This window comes from Desmodus rotundus, chromosome 10 (assembly GCF_022682495.2).
Source record: "Desmodus rotundus isolate HL8 chromosome 10, HLdesRot8A.1, whole genome shotgun sequence".
Lineage (NCBI taxonomy): Eukaryota > Metazoa > Chordata > Mammalia > Chiroptera > Phyllostomidae > Desmodus > Desmodus rotundus.
The window spans coordinates 99,816,710-99,832,641 of NC_071396.1; the positions used below are offsets into that span (position 1 = coordinate 99,816,710).

The 15,932-nt window shown below is 41.2% G+C and overlaps 1 protein-coding gene across 2 annotated transcripts in view; it reads right to left on the bottom strand.

Annotated features, from left to right (window-relative positions):
- Window positions 1-4,386: 4,386 nt before the first annotated feature.
- Window positions 4,387-15,932, bottom strand: part of CCDC68 (coiled-coil domain containing 68) — a 43,696-nt gene continuing 32,150 nt past the window's right edge. Inside the window, exons 10-14 of one of the 2 annotated variants that reach the window (XM_053913193.1) lie at window positions 13,477-13,582; window positions 12,101-12,184; window positions 10,002-10,078; window positions 6,412-6,506; window positions 4,387-5,576 (exon numbers count right to left, since the gene is read on the bottom strand). In XM_053913193.1, coding sequence (XP_053769168.1) covers window positions 6,449-6,506; window positions 10,002-10,078; window positions 12,101-12,184; window positions 13,477-13,582 — 325 coding nt within the window. In that variant the 3' untranslated portion in view covers window positions 4,387-5,576; window positions 6,412-6,448. Of the gene's footprint in view, window positions 5,577-6,376; window positions 6,507-10,001; window positions 10,079-12,100; window positions 12,185-13,476; window positions 13,583-15,932 lie in introns of those variants that run through there. The other variant, XM_024580516.4, reaches the window with a different exon arrangement.

Genomic DNA, 15,932 nt, shown 5'->3' on the forward strand with positions numbered 1-15,932 from the left:
CTTAATGTGTCAAAAGTGGACAATGTTCTTACATAACACTGACGTACCTCACCATAGCCCAATGGTCTCTCTTCCAGTGATGTCGTCCTCGTTTTTTGGCTAAGCACGTTTGGTTTTGCCTGTCACCGACACAGAGCTCTGGTTTGCCTAGTGCTCCGACTATAAGTGAAAACTTTAAACATAGGGTTTTTCTTCTCTATGCCCCTGAATAGACTGCGGTGCCTGACAGATGCCGTTAGGTCATTATCCTGTTGTACCAAAGTTCTAGTGGCTTCAGAAATCATAGCGTCCCTTGATTTTGTGGTGTCTGGGTTTGAATACTATGGTTGAGAACTGTCTGTATTTGGTGATTGTTACTGCACACTTTTCAAATAAACATGCATTTTTACCAATTATTTTGTGTAGTCAGAGCAATCTTATTTCAGTGCTAAAGTTCAACCTGTGATGGGCCGGGAAGAGTAAATGGGTTTAAATGTGAAACGTGCATTGTATTAAAAATGGTATCCACCTGACACTAATATAATGTTTTGTCAATTATACCTCAATTGAGAAAGAAAAGCTATCCATTAGGATGCAGTCAAGTGATTTTATCCGCTTCTCTAAATTTTCTCATTTATTATTTATTTAAAGACTGAGTTTAGCCCTGGCTGGTGTGGCTCCGTGGACTGAGCACAGGCCTGCGAACCAAGGGAGCCCTGGTTCAATTCCCAGTCAGGGCACATACCTGGGTTGCAGGCCCAGTAGGGGGCATGTGAGAGGCAACCACACATTGATGTTTCTCTCTCTCGTTCTCCCTCCCTTCCTCTCTCTCTAAAAATAAATAAATAAAATCTTTAAAAGACTGAGTTTTGCAAGGGAAGTTTTCTCATAACTTTAAATGATGTATTTGTAAAATTAGCACTTAACATGTTGAAGTATTCTACAGTATACAGTATTTTCACGTTATAAGCTATTTCTTCTCCGTAACAAAATGCTGAGGCACGTGGTGGTATCTCCCTCAGTCGCAGGCTGGTGAACAGACCATTGTTCAAGGCAAATTCAAGACCACAACTATGCAGCTTCCACTGAAATGTTCATTTGCAAAGGCTGCCTTGTTCCCAGGGTTGTTCTCCCTCCACGTTACTTAAATGGATGTTGTTAAGATAATAATGTATTTTTAATTTGAAGATAAAAACAACTCTCCTACTGTAAGCAAATAAATGCTCGGCACCATTTTCTCAACTTCCCTCCAAGGTAGCAGTAGTGCTGTTTCACATGGGCAGAATCTTTGGCTTCATCTTAAATAATTTGAGATAAATCATTAGCGACTTGCTTTTTCCTAATGTTTTATAAGTTTTTTTTGAAACGATTTTATTTATTTTATTTTTAGAGAGGGGAAGGGAAAAAGAGAGGCAGAGAAACATCAATGTGTGATTGCCTCTCTCATGCCCCCTACTGGGGACCTGGCCAGCAACCCAGGCATGTGCCCTGACTCGGAATCAAACCGGTGACCCTTTGGTTCTCAGGCTGACACTCAATCCACTGACCCACACCAGCCTGGGCAAATTTATAACCATAATGTGCCCTGTATTGAGGAAAAAAATAGACCTTTTAAACATTCACTGTCTGGACTGATAGGATTTCTTGTTTTAAAACTGCATATAAAATATTATTATTCACTGTTCTCTATACCAAGGAATTTTTTTCTTTCTAATCTGGACTGAGTGTGAGCATTGCTGTTCTGTTGGAAACTCATTTAGATGACTTGCATTATGGATTAGGAAGGCAACACACCAGTTATAACTTGACTAAGGCTATGTTATAGGCAGTAGAAACATTTTGTGATAGTAGTCAGATCTTTGAAATGATCATAGCTTTGGACCATTTTCATAGGTCTCTGAGAGAGACTCGTCTGCACCAAAAGGGTTAAAAAAAAAAAAAAAGACAGAACAGCAAGGTTAACAACAGAAGATTTCAATCTGTTTGATTGCTTCCCCAGAGAGACAGACATCAGGAGCTCACTCACGCTCATGGAAATGTGAAACAGGAAAGACTTGAGCAGTGCTAGTTACTATATTAAATACGAACACACAGTGCCTTGCTCCCAAGTGCCAAACGCAGTTTCCTATGAGTCCTCTAGGCAAAGAGGGTGGGTCAAAATGAGACCACGCAACTGAACCTTTAAGAGCAGTTTGCTCTTCACTGGCCCTTCCACAGAACATGGGCTTTCTCAGTAAATTAGAAAAATACAGGCCAAGGAAGGGATTGGGATACGGATTCCTAAAAGTCAGTTGGTTCCCCCTACTCAGAATTCAAAGAACTGGAGGAAAAACTTACTGATTGAATAAATGATTTATAAAAAAATATGGCCCTGGCTGGTGTGGGTCAGTGGTTGAGTGCTGGCCTACGAATCAAAGGGTCTTCGGTTCGATTTCTAGTCTAGGACCTACTCCTTGGGTTGCAGGCCAGATCCCCAGTAGGGGGCGTGCAAGAGACAACCACACATTGTTGTTTCTTTCCCTCCCTTTCTCTCTCCCTCCCTCTCTCTAAAAAATAAAATAAATAAAACCTTTTTAAAAATATTAAAGAATATGCTGCCTTGTCTGGTGTGGCTGAGTGGATTGAGTGTTTGCGAACCAAAGGGTCGCCATTTCGATTCCCAGTCTGGGTATTTGCCTGGGTTGCAGGCCAGGTCCCCAGTAGGGGGCGTGTGAGAGGCAACCACACATTGTTGTTTCTCTCCCTCTGTTTCTCCCTCCCTTCCCCTCTCTCTAAAAATAATAAATAAATCTTTTTTAAAATATGAAAGAATATGCTGCATGGAAAATTGTTTAGAAAATACTGAGACTTATTCTTTACCTGCCAGTCTAGCTTATGTCCTGGCTATCCACACACACCTGGCCTATCCATCCTGCAAAGAATGTGCACCTGTGCCTGCTTCTGCCTGGACCTCTCTTCCACCAAATGACAGCTCCTTCCACCCACTTCCCTTTCTTCCCATCTTTGTTTAAATGTTATCTTTAAAGAGACAGTTATTTTTTTAATGCACCAGAAGTGATGCTTTGTAACATTTTAAGTTCTTTAGCTTTTTTACTTTTATTTTTTAATTAGTTGACTTTCAATGTGATGCTGTATTGGCTTCAGGTGTACAGCATAGTAAGCGAGTTCTTATTTAAAATGACCATCCTACTTACATGACCAGTCTATGGTTGTCATGGTTTCTATTATCACCTGATTTAAAATTTCGGCCGGAGCCTTTCACCCCTGGTAACTCCGTATCCCTGAGTTCGCTTTATTTTTCCTCGCAGTCAATGGAACATCTCTAACGTTATTATTTGTTCCTCATCACTGGATACATTTATATGAAGGTAGAGATTTTTCCTTTTAAAAAAAAATTCCTGTCCACATGCACCCCCTCCCCCTCCTCCCTGCTATAGCCCTGACCTCTGGACCAGGGCCTGGCAAATAGGGGGCACTCAATAAATATTTTTTGCCAAAAAAATTAATGAATCCTGTACAACAAATTGATTGGGTGGACTGCAAAATAACAGCTAACTTAAATTTTTCTAATTTATCGAAGCAAATATTCAAATATTTGTTATATAATTTATTGATTTTTGCAATGACACATGCCTGTGAAAACATTACCATTATCAACAGATTGAACATTACTAAGCCAACCTTGCATGCCTAGGACAAGCCCTAATTTTCCATATTTCTACTACAATTTTATTTTATTTTTAAAAAGATTTTATTTATTTATTTTCAGAGAGAAGAGAAGTGAGGGAGAAAGTGAGAGAGAGAAACATTGATTGGTTGCATCTTGCTCTCCCCCAACGGGGTACCTGTCTGGCAACCCAGGCATGTGCCCTAACAGGGAATCGAACTGGAGAGCTTTCAGTTTGCAGACCTGCGCTCAATCCACTGAGCCACAACAGCCAGGGCTCTACTACAGTTTTAAACACAAGTATATACTTTAATAATATCAAAGCAATTAAATTTAATAATTTAAATCTTTGTTGCCTCCTTAATATTTCTAGACAAAAAATAAGAGAAGAAAAGGAAAGAAAGGAAGAGAGTTACAATGATTATGATTTTACTTGAGGGAATTATCAGTTATTGGTGAATTAGATCCCTACTCTGATATTAAAGGATGCTGTAATAATTTGCCAGTCAGAGGAGAGTGAAGGATTTTCAAAATGAAGAGATATGAAAGAATTTTAGAAGTTTGTGTTCTTAATTTCATAATGCTACTTTTTTTTCAAATTTAGAATAAATACATAATAGATTAATTTTGCCATTGATTTGGATACAGGGAAAATCAGCAGAAAATTCAGGGAGCTATCTAAATCTTTTTTACTGACAAAAATAATCCACTTATTATTAATTGTATTACCATGAACAGTGAAATAAAAAGCAGTCAATTCATTTATGCATAATAATTTTAATGTTAAAAGAAATAAAAACAAAAATTTTACAAAGTATAAGTTTCTCTATTGTAAGGCATAAGCAATTATTCAAAAGATGTATCAATTGTTTAAACAATTCTTAATAATAAATTATAACACTAGATGTAATCAAAGTGAAACTAAATTTCTTTCCATGTATTCACTTCAAGGCTCACCTCGGACCTTCTTATCCAATATTAGTTACTATAAGTACAATTATTTTGACTTCAACTGAACTAGTGTTTCTTTCTGTGTATTTCCTGTGTGCTATTACTTTTAGACTAAGAAATTTTTTCACTGTAATCATTTGTTTTATGACTCAGAAATGTTTCTTTAAAAGTATTTCAAATGATGAAAGCTGAAATAATAAGGCTACATGATATAATCTATGTGTGACAAATAAAAAATCCTGATGCTACTAAAATAATGCTTTTGTGTTTGAAGAGTTCAGATCTTTTCAGGCATCTGAACCTGCTCATGTGTACACTCAGCAGGTCCAAAGACCATTCCCTCCAAAGTGAACCTGGATACCCCATGAGAAGGTCCCATCTGTATTCCGTCCAACTGTCCTTCTGAAGGATAGTTGTCCTTAGACATTTTATATTCAAAAATGAATATAGTTAAACCAAAATAAAATCTAACAATGTCTTTCCATGTCTGACTTTAAAATACATTTTTCTAATGTCTAATGGAAACCATCCAGCTGGTTAGCTCAGCGAGATGGGTTCAGTCACAAATCTCATATTTACTATAATCCAGCATAATGATCGAGGGGTAAGAGAAACCTACATAATCTCTGAGTGAAAGGTAAATTCTTCTACTGCCCAGCTCTATAACAGTTCAAGGGTTACAGTATGTTGATGAATTTATAAACCTATTACTTTCTCTCATTTGTTCATACCTTTAAATATTTCATAGACAATACTGATATTTCACATTCCCCACTGAAAGGCTTTCAACAACTTTCCTGAGAAAATGTTGGTAGTTATACACCAGACAGGACGATCAAAAGGCTTAAAGTAACTCAGCCTGCAGGGTGGCTAAGGTCTCCCTTTAGTCCTTTAGTCAACGAGCATTCTGTTTTCCTGAGTGTCCCTGTTTGCCTTCCTCCAGGTTGGAGTTCGGCTCTACAGCAATCATGAACTCCACCTGTAATGAAAGCATGTACCCAAATTCAAGTGTAGTTTCACAAAAGCACTAGACGCGTGATTTTAATTCATGAATTCAAATTCTTCCTGGCTGCAGACAGCAGCCACCGCTCCTTTGAACTCATTACACGTATATTTTTATAGAGGTATGAGCTAACATTACTTAGATAATATAATGACTATGGAAAAGAAAATTAGTCACAAAGTACATTCCTTTGTACTTATGGGGGGGTTGCCTCTAGCAACCAACTTGCAATCCCAACTCCTCAGGTGTGGGGAGGTAGCCATGATTCTCAGTTTGCAGGGGGGGTGGGGGTGGGGGGTGGGGGAGGTTGAGTGTGTTGGAGAATTAGCTAAAAAGAAACTTCCCCTGCTCATAATTCAGTAGAAAATAACTGTTCCTCTAACAATGGTTAGAAGATGAACTTAAAGCATGGTAAGCTATTTTTATTATTCAAAAGTCAACTTTAAAATACAACATCCACTCATACACATGAAAACTCTTCCTCTACATAAATAAATGAAAACCACTATCAAAAGGTCAAAGTTGACAACCTTAAACCACTCCCCTCAGCAAAAACCTGCAAAAAAGATTCACGTTTTTAAAACTTAAAAACAGAATTCATCTTACATCATGGAAAGGCACCTGGTTTCTTTACCCATTTATTAAGTTTTGAAGAAAGATTTCCTTCCCTCAAATATATATTTGTTTGATTTCCTGGAATGTCATCTTTCTGCAAAGCTATTGATGTATAATGAATTCCATGAAACACTGGTACTGAGCCATTTTTAACATGCAAGTTTAGACTGTGTTTCAAGAAATAAATAAGACCCACGTAGTGATCTTTCTCATTCGCTCTTCAGCCAGCCAACTCATTTCCGCAGCCTAACCAACATGAAGTAGGGGCTGTCGCCTTCGGTCTTCAGTTCGCTGTGGAAGAGACCACACAGTCGTCAAGCCCGTGCACATTAACCTGTATTGATATAAATGCTGTACCACCACCATCCAGCCCCATCACCCTATTGCTTTTATCTAAGAGGTGCTGGTTAATCGATGCATTGTAACTCCCCATGAAACAAAGGAGAATCACATGGTGGAAGCCTTACACTTCATTCACCGAGTCGTACGAGGACAAGAGTGAGGAAGTGTTGGGGGACGTGAGAGTCAGAGCCTGTGCCTAGCACTGCGCTTGGTGGAGACACGCCCGGGTGACTTGGACACATGAAACACATCAGCGTTCCCCCAGGACATTTTAATGTTGTGGGTTTTGCACAGCCTGATCTCCTCTCCGCCCCGTGTACATGTGCATGCACACATATGCACGTATGTGTGTGTGTTTTGTTGTCGCTGTCGTTGTCTAATGTGACCCCTAATCTCCAGCAAGGCACTTCTTCCGGTATTCAAGCCCAGAAACATCTGTATGTTCTAATGTTTGAGGAAAAGAAAAAAAAAAAAAACTAGTTTTTTTGGTACTTACTGTGAGAGGTAGCATAGAAATAGATTCTATGGGTGATATGAGATTTGCTTAGATTAATTTTTAAATGTACACCTTTTTGCCTTTTAAGCTCCAGTCTCTCCCTAGAGTTATAATTCCATTGTATGTTAGTGAAGCCAGACTTATCAAGCCACACTACCACGTACATTCTGAAAGCAGCCAATTAATCATCTTTCATTTTGCAAACAGAAGACCTCCCATCGAGACAGGGTATGGGGTGAAATGGCTGTAACAAGTAAGGGCTGCAAGGACTATCACAGAGACAGTAGGACCAACCCCAAAGGATTTACGGCTGAGCACCTGCAGACCACGAGCTGAATCCCACATGATAACTAATCTCACCTGTAGTAACCCCTAGCCTCATTATACGCTCATTGTAATATATTAGCATGCTAACCAACACGCCCCCGACTGCCACACTCGTAAACAAAAGGCAAGTGTAAAAACACAACATGGCCAATGGTGGGGGGGCTCTTCTGAGAAGTCTCCACCTGGAAAAATCCTGAATCCTCCCCCCTATTGAATGCTTTACCCCTGGATTAAATGACCCTCAAAAAAGAAACCCCGCTAGGGAGGGGCTGCTCTGCTTGCTGAGTAGCCTTCTCCCCGTCCTGCTTCACTAATAAACTCTCTTCCGCTTTAAACTCTAGGCTTCACTAATAAACTTTCACTTTAAACTCTATGCTGGCTTGAATTTGAATTCTTTCCTGCAGTGAAGTAAGAAACACACAGTGGGTCATGGACCCTCGGGCCCCCCACCCCTCAGAACGCCTGTATTACCATCATATCATTAACACTGCAATTTCTATCAAACATCATAAAGCAAAGAGCATATTCAATCCAGTTTCCCTATTTCAATTAGAAAATGTTTCCATGTGATCTTTCCCAAGTCATAGGAAGAACATAAATCTTTAAAACTAAAAGACCTTTAACTACTAATTAACTGCAGCTGCTAATTAACTAACTTCCGGCTAGCTCCATTCCCTCCAGGGTCAGAACAGTGGATGCTGGCCACACCACCCCAGGAGGAATGGTGGGTGTCTGCTGTGGACGGAAGGGGGGCCACATATAACCCTGACAAGCTCAGAGGAGGCCTGCGTGGTGGCCTTACAAACTCAGACCTAAAGTAACCCCACAGGATGATGTGAATCGTGTGACGTTAAAACTATTGTAACTAAAAGCAAGTCACGGTGTGTAGTCATGTCCTAGAGCAGTAACTTCCTTGACAAAGGTCAATCCTCACCTTAACTCAGCCTGTCTATTGTCTTTTTGCATCTACAGTAACATACCTTTGGAATGGCAGGGTCGTTCCTTCTCCCAGACCCCCCAGGGCGCAATCTCCCATGACAGCTGGGCATGGAACCCCTCACCATTCTCTTGTTCTCCTGCATACCAGCTCTATTTGCTCTAAATGTTCATTGTTAACTATCCTGTGCCCACCAGTGTGAAAGAGGATTTGTCAGTCTTATTCTTTATTCAATGGCAGAGATTTCCCACTTTGCTTTTGTCCCACCTCCCTAATCTACCACCAATAAATTTCATTTAACCCGCTCCTCCTTAAGTCTCCTTCCTTCGTTCTACTGTGTAGAAGGGGCTGCAAAACTGCCATTCTCGGGAGCCTTTTCTCAATCCATTGAGAATTTGCTCCCCAGCAATTGTCGTCACTTTGGCTCAAATAAACTCAAAAATTCTCTACAGGTTTGGAGGTTTCTTAGGTTGACCCTGGTAAGGGAGTAAAAAATTGACCATCCTCCCTTCCTTCAAAAAGTCTTGTTTGCCTTTCTCTCCTAAACTCTTCACCCTCCCTCCTCTCCCACCCCCTGAAGTGACTCCTTCTCTAGCTGCTTCTGAAATGTAAGCATTTCACTGCCTCCTTTAATGCCGCTGGGATGCACTTTCTTTTCTTCATTAGAAGTTGCAGGGCTGGTGGCCAAAAGTTGAGAATGTAGCACCTGGGGCCCAAGGATTTTAGAAAACTTGTTCACATCGGTTTCCTCTCTAGCCTGTGATTACATATATCACTAGCAAAGGAAGTGATATATATAATATTGTGGCAGGGAGTTCTGAAGACAGAGATGCATCGGCCTGAACTCCTAGCCTGACAGTAACCACAGTGGTGGGTTCTCCAGCACAGGCATGTGCCAAAGAGAGTTTCAGAAAATGGGCTTCTGTCCTAGAGGGACTAGCCCGGGAAATTCAAAAGCTGCTAGAACAGAAAGTTTTTAATCGTGTATTAAATGATTCTTGTAATTATAGGCTATGATTTCTTTTAAGTAATAATTTCATAGAACTTCATGGAAAGGAGATTTGAGACCAGAAGTCTTTTCTTTTTTCTACGACTTGTCGCTTTGGATTCTGTGAACACTAGAAAGTGAGCTTGATGGTATCAACTATCATTTCCATTGATTTAGTGGGTTATTATCATCAATTGCTTGATTTGCTCATTATTAGGTAATTATTGAAGGCACTTGTCCTTAGCAATGCAGCAAATAAAGGGATACACAAGAAACTATTCCTGCTCTCTCAACATTTACAACCCCTTGATTTGCGGCACAGACATGGACATTTAAATAAGTACATGCAATTCATGATCAAAATATTCATCGAGGTGCAGGAACAAGAACAAGAGAGGAGATGACCCGTTTTGTCTGGAGAAGGCGCTGAAGCCCAGATTGGGCTTGTTTTACAGCAAAGGAGAGGACAAAGATACCTGAATTTATGACTTCATTTATTCTGTAAGAATTTATATGTTAGGCTTTGAGGAGTGAGTGGTGAACAAGATCAACACAGTTCCTGGTCGTGCAACACTGAGACACAGAAGGTACATGAACGATTACATAAGCATCAAAGCACTGGAATCTTCCTCCAGAGGGATTCACAAAGGTTCGACAGAGGTGTGAAGGTACATGGGGACAGAAGAAAGACTTTACCTTGTAGCCACGGCCTTAGATGCCATTGTCCTGGGAGTTTCAGACCAAAGTGCCACCTTGGTTTTTAGTTCTTTATTCTAAAATCGAAAAAAATGTGCAGAGATCACATAGGTAGCACCTGCATCAGCCACCCACGCTTCACGGTTCTGGTCAACCCTCCATCACTCCTCGGCAGCTAGCTCGTTGTTCTAGTCATTCTGTCCGAACACAGAACATAGCCCGCCCAGAGCCACTAATGCCTGTGAAGTTACACGCTCCCTAGCTGTGTGACCTCTCTCAGTTACCTCCCTGTGCCCAATGTCTTCATCTGTGTCATAGACATAATCATAGTCTCTTCTTCGCAGGTTCTAAAATGAGATAAAAATATGTGAGGAACTCAGCTCAGTGTCTGGCTGACTTTTAAGACTTAAAGGCAGTTGGTTATGAACAGCACTGAGTGACTGCCCACTGATGGTATGTTTGCATGATTTTCTCCTTCTCTCTGCTTATCTGTACTTCCTAATTTGTATAGAATGAATGAGCATGGTAGCTATGCAAAAATAATACAATAAAATTTTTTATCAGCTAGCATTTGCCAAAAGGCCAGTAAGTAAGAAAAGCTGTGAGGAAATGCCTTTAAAGACATTTCTTAGAAGGAAGAGGCCCTATGGTGACACGGGTCACATCATCTGAGGCCTCTAACGTACACTGGGCAGCCCTTACTGGGCACCAGAGGGGACACTGGTTTGGAGCCAACTGTTCCACAACCACTGTGTTTTCAGCTGGGCAGAGCTGTGAGCGTTGTTATGCCTATCGAGCAAGCAGGCCCGTACTACCCAGCGAAGGTGGCGGTCTAAGGAAAGCTGGAGGCTGGGAGAGTTCACCCTGCAGAATAAAGAGAACAGTGTCCTCCGGGAAGGTAGAAGGGGCAGGACAGGGCGATGGCTACAAAATTCAAGATGTAAAACTATTTACAACCTCTCTCTGTTCTTATGATTTCTTCCTTCTGACGGGGGAAGCGGAAAGAATACAGTGGCGGTAGGAATGGTGGGTGTGGGGCCTGCTGGGAGCGTGCTCATGGAGCCCCTCTGAGGTCTGTCCCGGGAGCAGCAGAGCCCCCAGAGAGGACGAGCTCTGCAGCGGAAGTCAGAGCATCTCTGTCCTCCGCAGTACGGGACAGCGTGGAGGCGACAGCACGCAGGAAGACAAAATATTGAGTGAGGGCTGATGTAGAAAAGGCGACCAGGTCCAGGCTGTCAGTGACCAGCCATTGGACAAAGACAGGAAGGGTGGCCTGAGCAGGAAGTGGAGCTGAGGCCGCTGTGGGGTCCACAGGTACCCCAACCTCAGTGGGGGCTTTGCTGCACTTCCTGTGAGGCAGGGGCACTGCCAGCCCCGATGGAAGCTGAAAACCTAAAAAGGTTTCCCCTGGTAAGGAGGAAGAGTGGGCAGATAGAAAAACACATCTCATCCCAGTAAATTATAAAGTCTTATGCTAAGTTTTAAAACACTAAAAAATAAGAAAATAACAAGAGGCTTCTTGAGGTGAGTAAGCCCTGAGGCAAAACTTGGAGGCAGAGAGAGGACACCTCAGGGAGGGAGAAAAGCAGACTGGGGACAGCAGTCAGGCTACCTGACCAGAGCTAAATTCACACACGTGTGGCTTTGACCTAGCTCCTAATTCCAGTCCGTGTCCTCTCTCTCCCCAAGACAGCAAGTGTTCTGAAAAATTAGGATGGGCTTTTAACAACTGTTTATTAATATGTAATATTCATAATTCAATAACATCATAAAATGTTTAATACTTGACACTTTAATAACGATTAAAAAAGAGCCCCTGTCCCCAAAGCTATAATTTCTTACACATACAAGATGTGCAAACACTCACAAAATACATTCCCATATAAACGCAGACACGCACATATACTCACAGATAAACACTCAGGCATGGTCACACACACTCATACACAGACACACTCACATGCCATGCACACACCGATACACACACAGACAGGCACAAGCACACACAGACATTCATACACAGGCTCGCAGTTACACTGACACACACAAACATACACAGTCACATTCACACTGAAATATACAACGGATTCTCTCCTTACCTGGGTTTCCAGCATGTTAACTTTTTCTTTCAGATTTTCAATTCTTTTATCTTGCTCTTTTAAATTATTTTTTAATCCTTCCATCTAAGATTTAGGAGAAACACAGTTGGAAAAATCTTGTCAGACCAAAGGAAACGGTTACTTCAATCAGAAATTGTGCAGGTTTCTGTGGTCAAATCATGTTGACCCAATAGAAAAAAACTAAATCCCAAAGCATTAGGAGACACAGCAGGCCAAGAAGAGCGGAACAGATTGGCGCCCTGGGATGAGCCTGTGCAGACAGTGCTGGGAAACGTTTTCATCTTCAGGAAACCTGTTTGGACCAAATTAGCAGGAGTGCGCTGTGGAAAGCAGCATTGCTCATCCTTTTGTGTCTCAGCCACGTAACATTTTTATCCTGCAGATACAGAGGCCAATGGACAAGATGCAAGGCCACTGCCCGGCATGGGGAAGCAACCTGAGACAGAGATCTGGTCAACCAGAGGCATGATATGGTGAGCCTCCTTTGCTTGGGAAGAAAAGCATCAGCCAAGAGGCGACATGGAGCTGGGGGGGTGGATGCAGTTCAGAACAGTGCAGGAAGAAAGGAAACATGTAGATGCTCAGGCCAACTCTTCCACCACCAGCTGTCATTTAACTACTGTGGGCCTCAGTTTTCTCATTTGTCAAATGAGGACATGGGATGCTCCTAAGTCCTTCCCACGAGTCAATGCTCTTGGTGGGGTCCCACCCAAGCAAGCACAAATGCTATGTCAGGAAGGTATTTGAGTTATTTAGAAAGATTCCTAAATATTTTTTCCTTCCTAATATTAGGAAGTAAAAAAAATATATATGACAGTCAGATTTTGAGTCTAAAGCAGACTCCCCAGACCAGATCGACACATATGTTGGTGTAAACGGTTTGAGTACACAATCCACCATCTATGTGGCTGCTAATACAATGACGTCTTCTCTTGCACTTATCAGGATGCTCGCAGAGAAGAAGGGCCAGTGGACAGCCCTGTCCTAATGCTCCTTCTCAGTAAATTTACATGAAACTGATCAAGAAACTTAAGAAAAGGCTGAGTCTCCAAATCCACAAAATCCTCTAAAGAATAGTGTCCATTATCTGGCTGAGAACACTCTTTCAAAGTCACTGAGACATCTGAAGAGCAGTTAAACACCATTTCCCCAGCACCTGCACTGAGAACACTCCAGGTGTTAGCATTACAGACACAAGAGGGCGTTGGAAACGCCCTCTGTTGGACGGGAATTCAAAGGAACTGTCCGAGGGAAGAAGACCCTCGCTGCTCACAAAGCCCAAGCCAGCTGCTTGTACTTGGTCTTCTCAGTGCAAACCTACCATCTACCAGAGAAAGGTGCTCGAGTAACCTGACCTCCTGGATGACTCTGCGCAGGTTCTGGTGTTGGGAGTGAATCACGAACTGCAGATGGGAGATCTGCTCCTGGAGAAGGGAGAGCTCCCTCTGAAGATCCTGGCAACTGGAAAGGAAAGGAAACACGAGAGGAAAAGATTCGCTAATGCATCCTATGCTGTTATTGTTAGTTTGTTTGTTTTGCTTTGTTTTTACAGCTGCGCCGCCAGGTTCTCCTCACTCGCTACCCTGCCACTGGGCATCCTGTGGGAACGACGCCCAGGGTCCCACATGCCGCACAAGACACACTGAAGATAAACAGCCACAACACAGCCTCTGATTGGCTCCAATATAAACTTGAACAAGGATGTCAATTCATGTCAAAAGCTCCTTTCTGGCTGCTTGTGACTCTCCTCCCACCAGCGGGTAGTTGAGCTGAGTTGTCCTGAGCCAGGTGAAGCACTCGCATATCTAATCTGTCTCGACTGTAAACACCCACAGACCTAGCACCCATCAGAGTGCACAGAAATGAGGGGGGATAGCAGGGTCAGAACGCGCAGATGGGAATGGAGACTTTACACATATATCTGAAACTGATTTCCAATGATACAGAGTATATGTTGTAAATTGCCTGTGTTTGTTTTTTTATTTTTTTGACTTACTCCTTTTGGTAATTCTGCTACCTGTAAGTAGGGCAAGGGGCAAAAAAGGAGGAAATTCAATTCCGGATAATATTTTGAGTGCACATCAACCATTGTGAAAACAGATGGCTGAAGTTTGAATTTAGATTATTTATACTTTCCTAAAGCTCTATTTAGGTAACTAAAATTGATTGCACAGCTTTTGAATATTTCTCTTCTTGTCAATATTATTTGAGTTATGAGGCAACATGTGTGGTGACGAAAACACCAAACCTGGGAGCTTTGAGACTTTGAAGTCACCTACTTTTTTAAACCTCAGTATAACAGATATAATAATTCCTACCTCTTCTACTTTACAAAGTTGTACTATGTAGACTTAAAAGGTAACGTGAATGTACTTTTGGAAAATGAGCTCTGTACAAAGTAATATATTAATATTATTTTCACTTATTAAGGTTTTACAATTAGTTGCCAACATCCAGTGCAATCACAATTCTGATTTTCATAGCCTCTAAATATCACAAAGGTCATGGAAATCCACGTGACTCTACAGAGCATGTTCTCATTAGAAAAAAAAGTCTGCGTTTGTCCCACATCATGTACTAAAAATTGCTTCTCAGACTTAATAATATGCATTGGAGGATCTTGTTAAATCATCAGGGATCTTGCTAAAATGCATAGGCTGACCCAGGAAGCAGGGGTAGGGCTTGAGACTCTGCATTCCCAGCATGCTCCAGGTGCTGCCAATGATTTTGCTGGTCCGTAGACCACGCCTCGAGGGCTCTGAGAGGTGCAGCACTAAACCCCAAAGGTTGTCTCAACAGCTTTAGTAACTAACAGCCAACTTGCAATACTGAACAGTCTTTTCATTCTTTTCCTCTTTTGGTTTTGCATGAGAAGGCTTTAAAAAGAGTTTGTTTTACTGTAGAAAAATGTTAATTTCTATAAAACCATAGAAATCCTTGCATAAGTGCAAATGATATATGATAGCCATTACTATTTATCCTGTGAAATTAAATAATTTATACTACAAAATACTGTGTGATTACATAACATATATGTCACAAAGTATTTGTAAAATGTAGTTCACTATTGATCACGGCATAAGAAGTTAAAACAATCTAATGATCATCAGTAGAAGACTGATTAAACAAATTATGCTATGCCTATGCCATTTTTATTTTACATATACCTACATATCACAGAGATAGGCCAATAGGCTTGATTTATACCCAAGGTCATTTTGCAGAATGTTATAAAAAGAATGGTCTTTTCACAAATGGTACTGAGACAACTGGGTATTCATATGAAAAAGAAAAGAAAATTGATTTGTTTCCTCACCACATAATAAAGAAAAATTCCATATAGATTGTGTGAACAACTGAGGACACCAAGACTTTCAGAAGATAATGTAGAACAGCATCTTCTTAAATTTGGGATAGAGAAAGACTTAAATACAAAAGTTAGAACTAAAGCAGTATTAACCACAAAGGGAAATCCTGATAAGTTTGGCTAGACAAAATTAAAAACCTCTAGTCATCAAGTAAGCGTGAATGGGAGAACCTCAGAATATTGGTAACACAAACGACTAATAAACACAGCATCCATAATATATACAGAACATCTATAAACCAGTAAAAGATGCATCCCAGCAGGAAAATTAGAAATTGACATGAAGAAGTACTTCAAAAAAAAGATGAATTGAAGACCTAAGGATCAAAACAGCACAGAAAGCCACCAGAAATGTGACCCACTGCTGGTGCCGAGACCAGACACTGCTCCGGGGAAGGGAGGAGGGAAAAAGAAGAAAAGAGCGCCAGACTCAGAGCTCGCTGG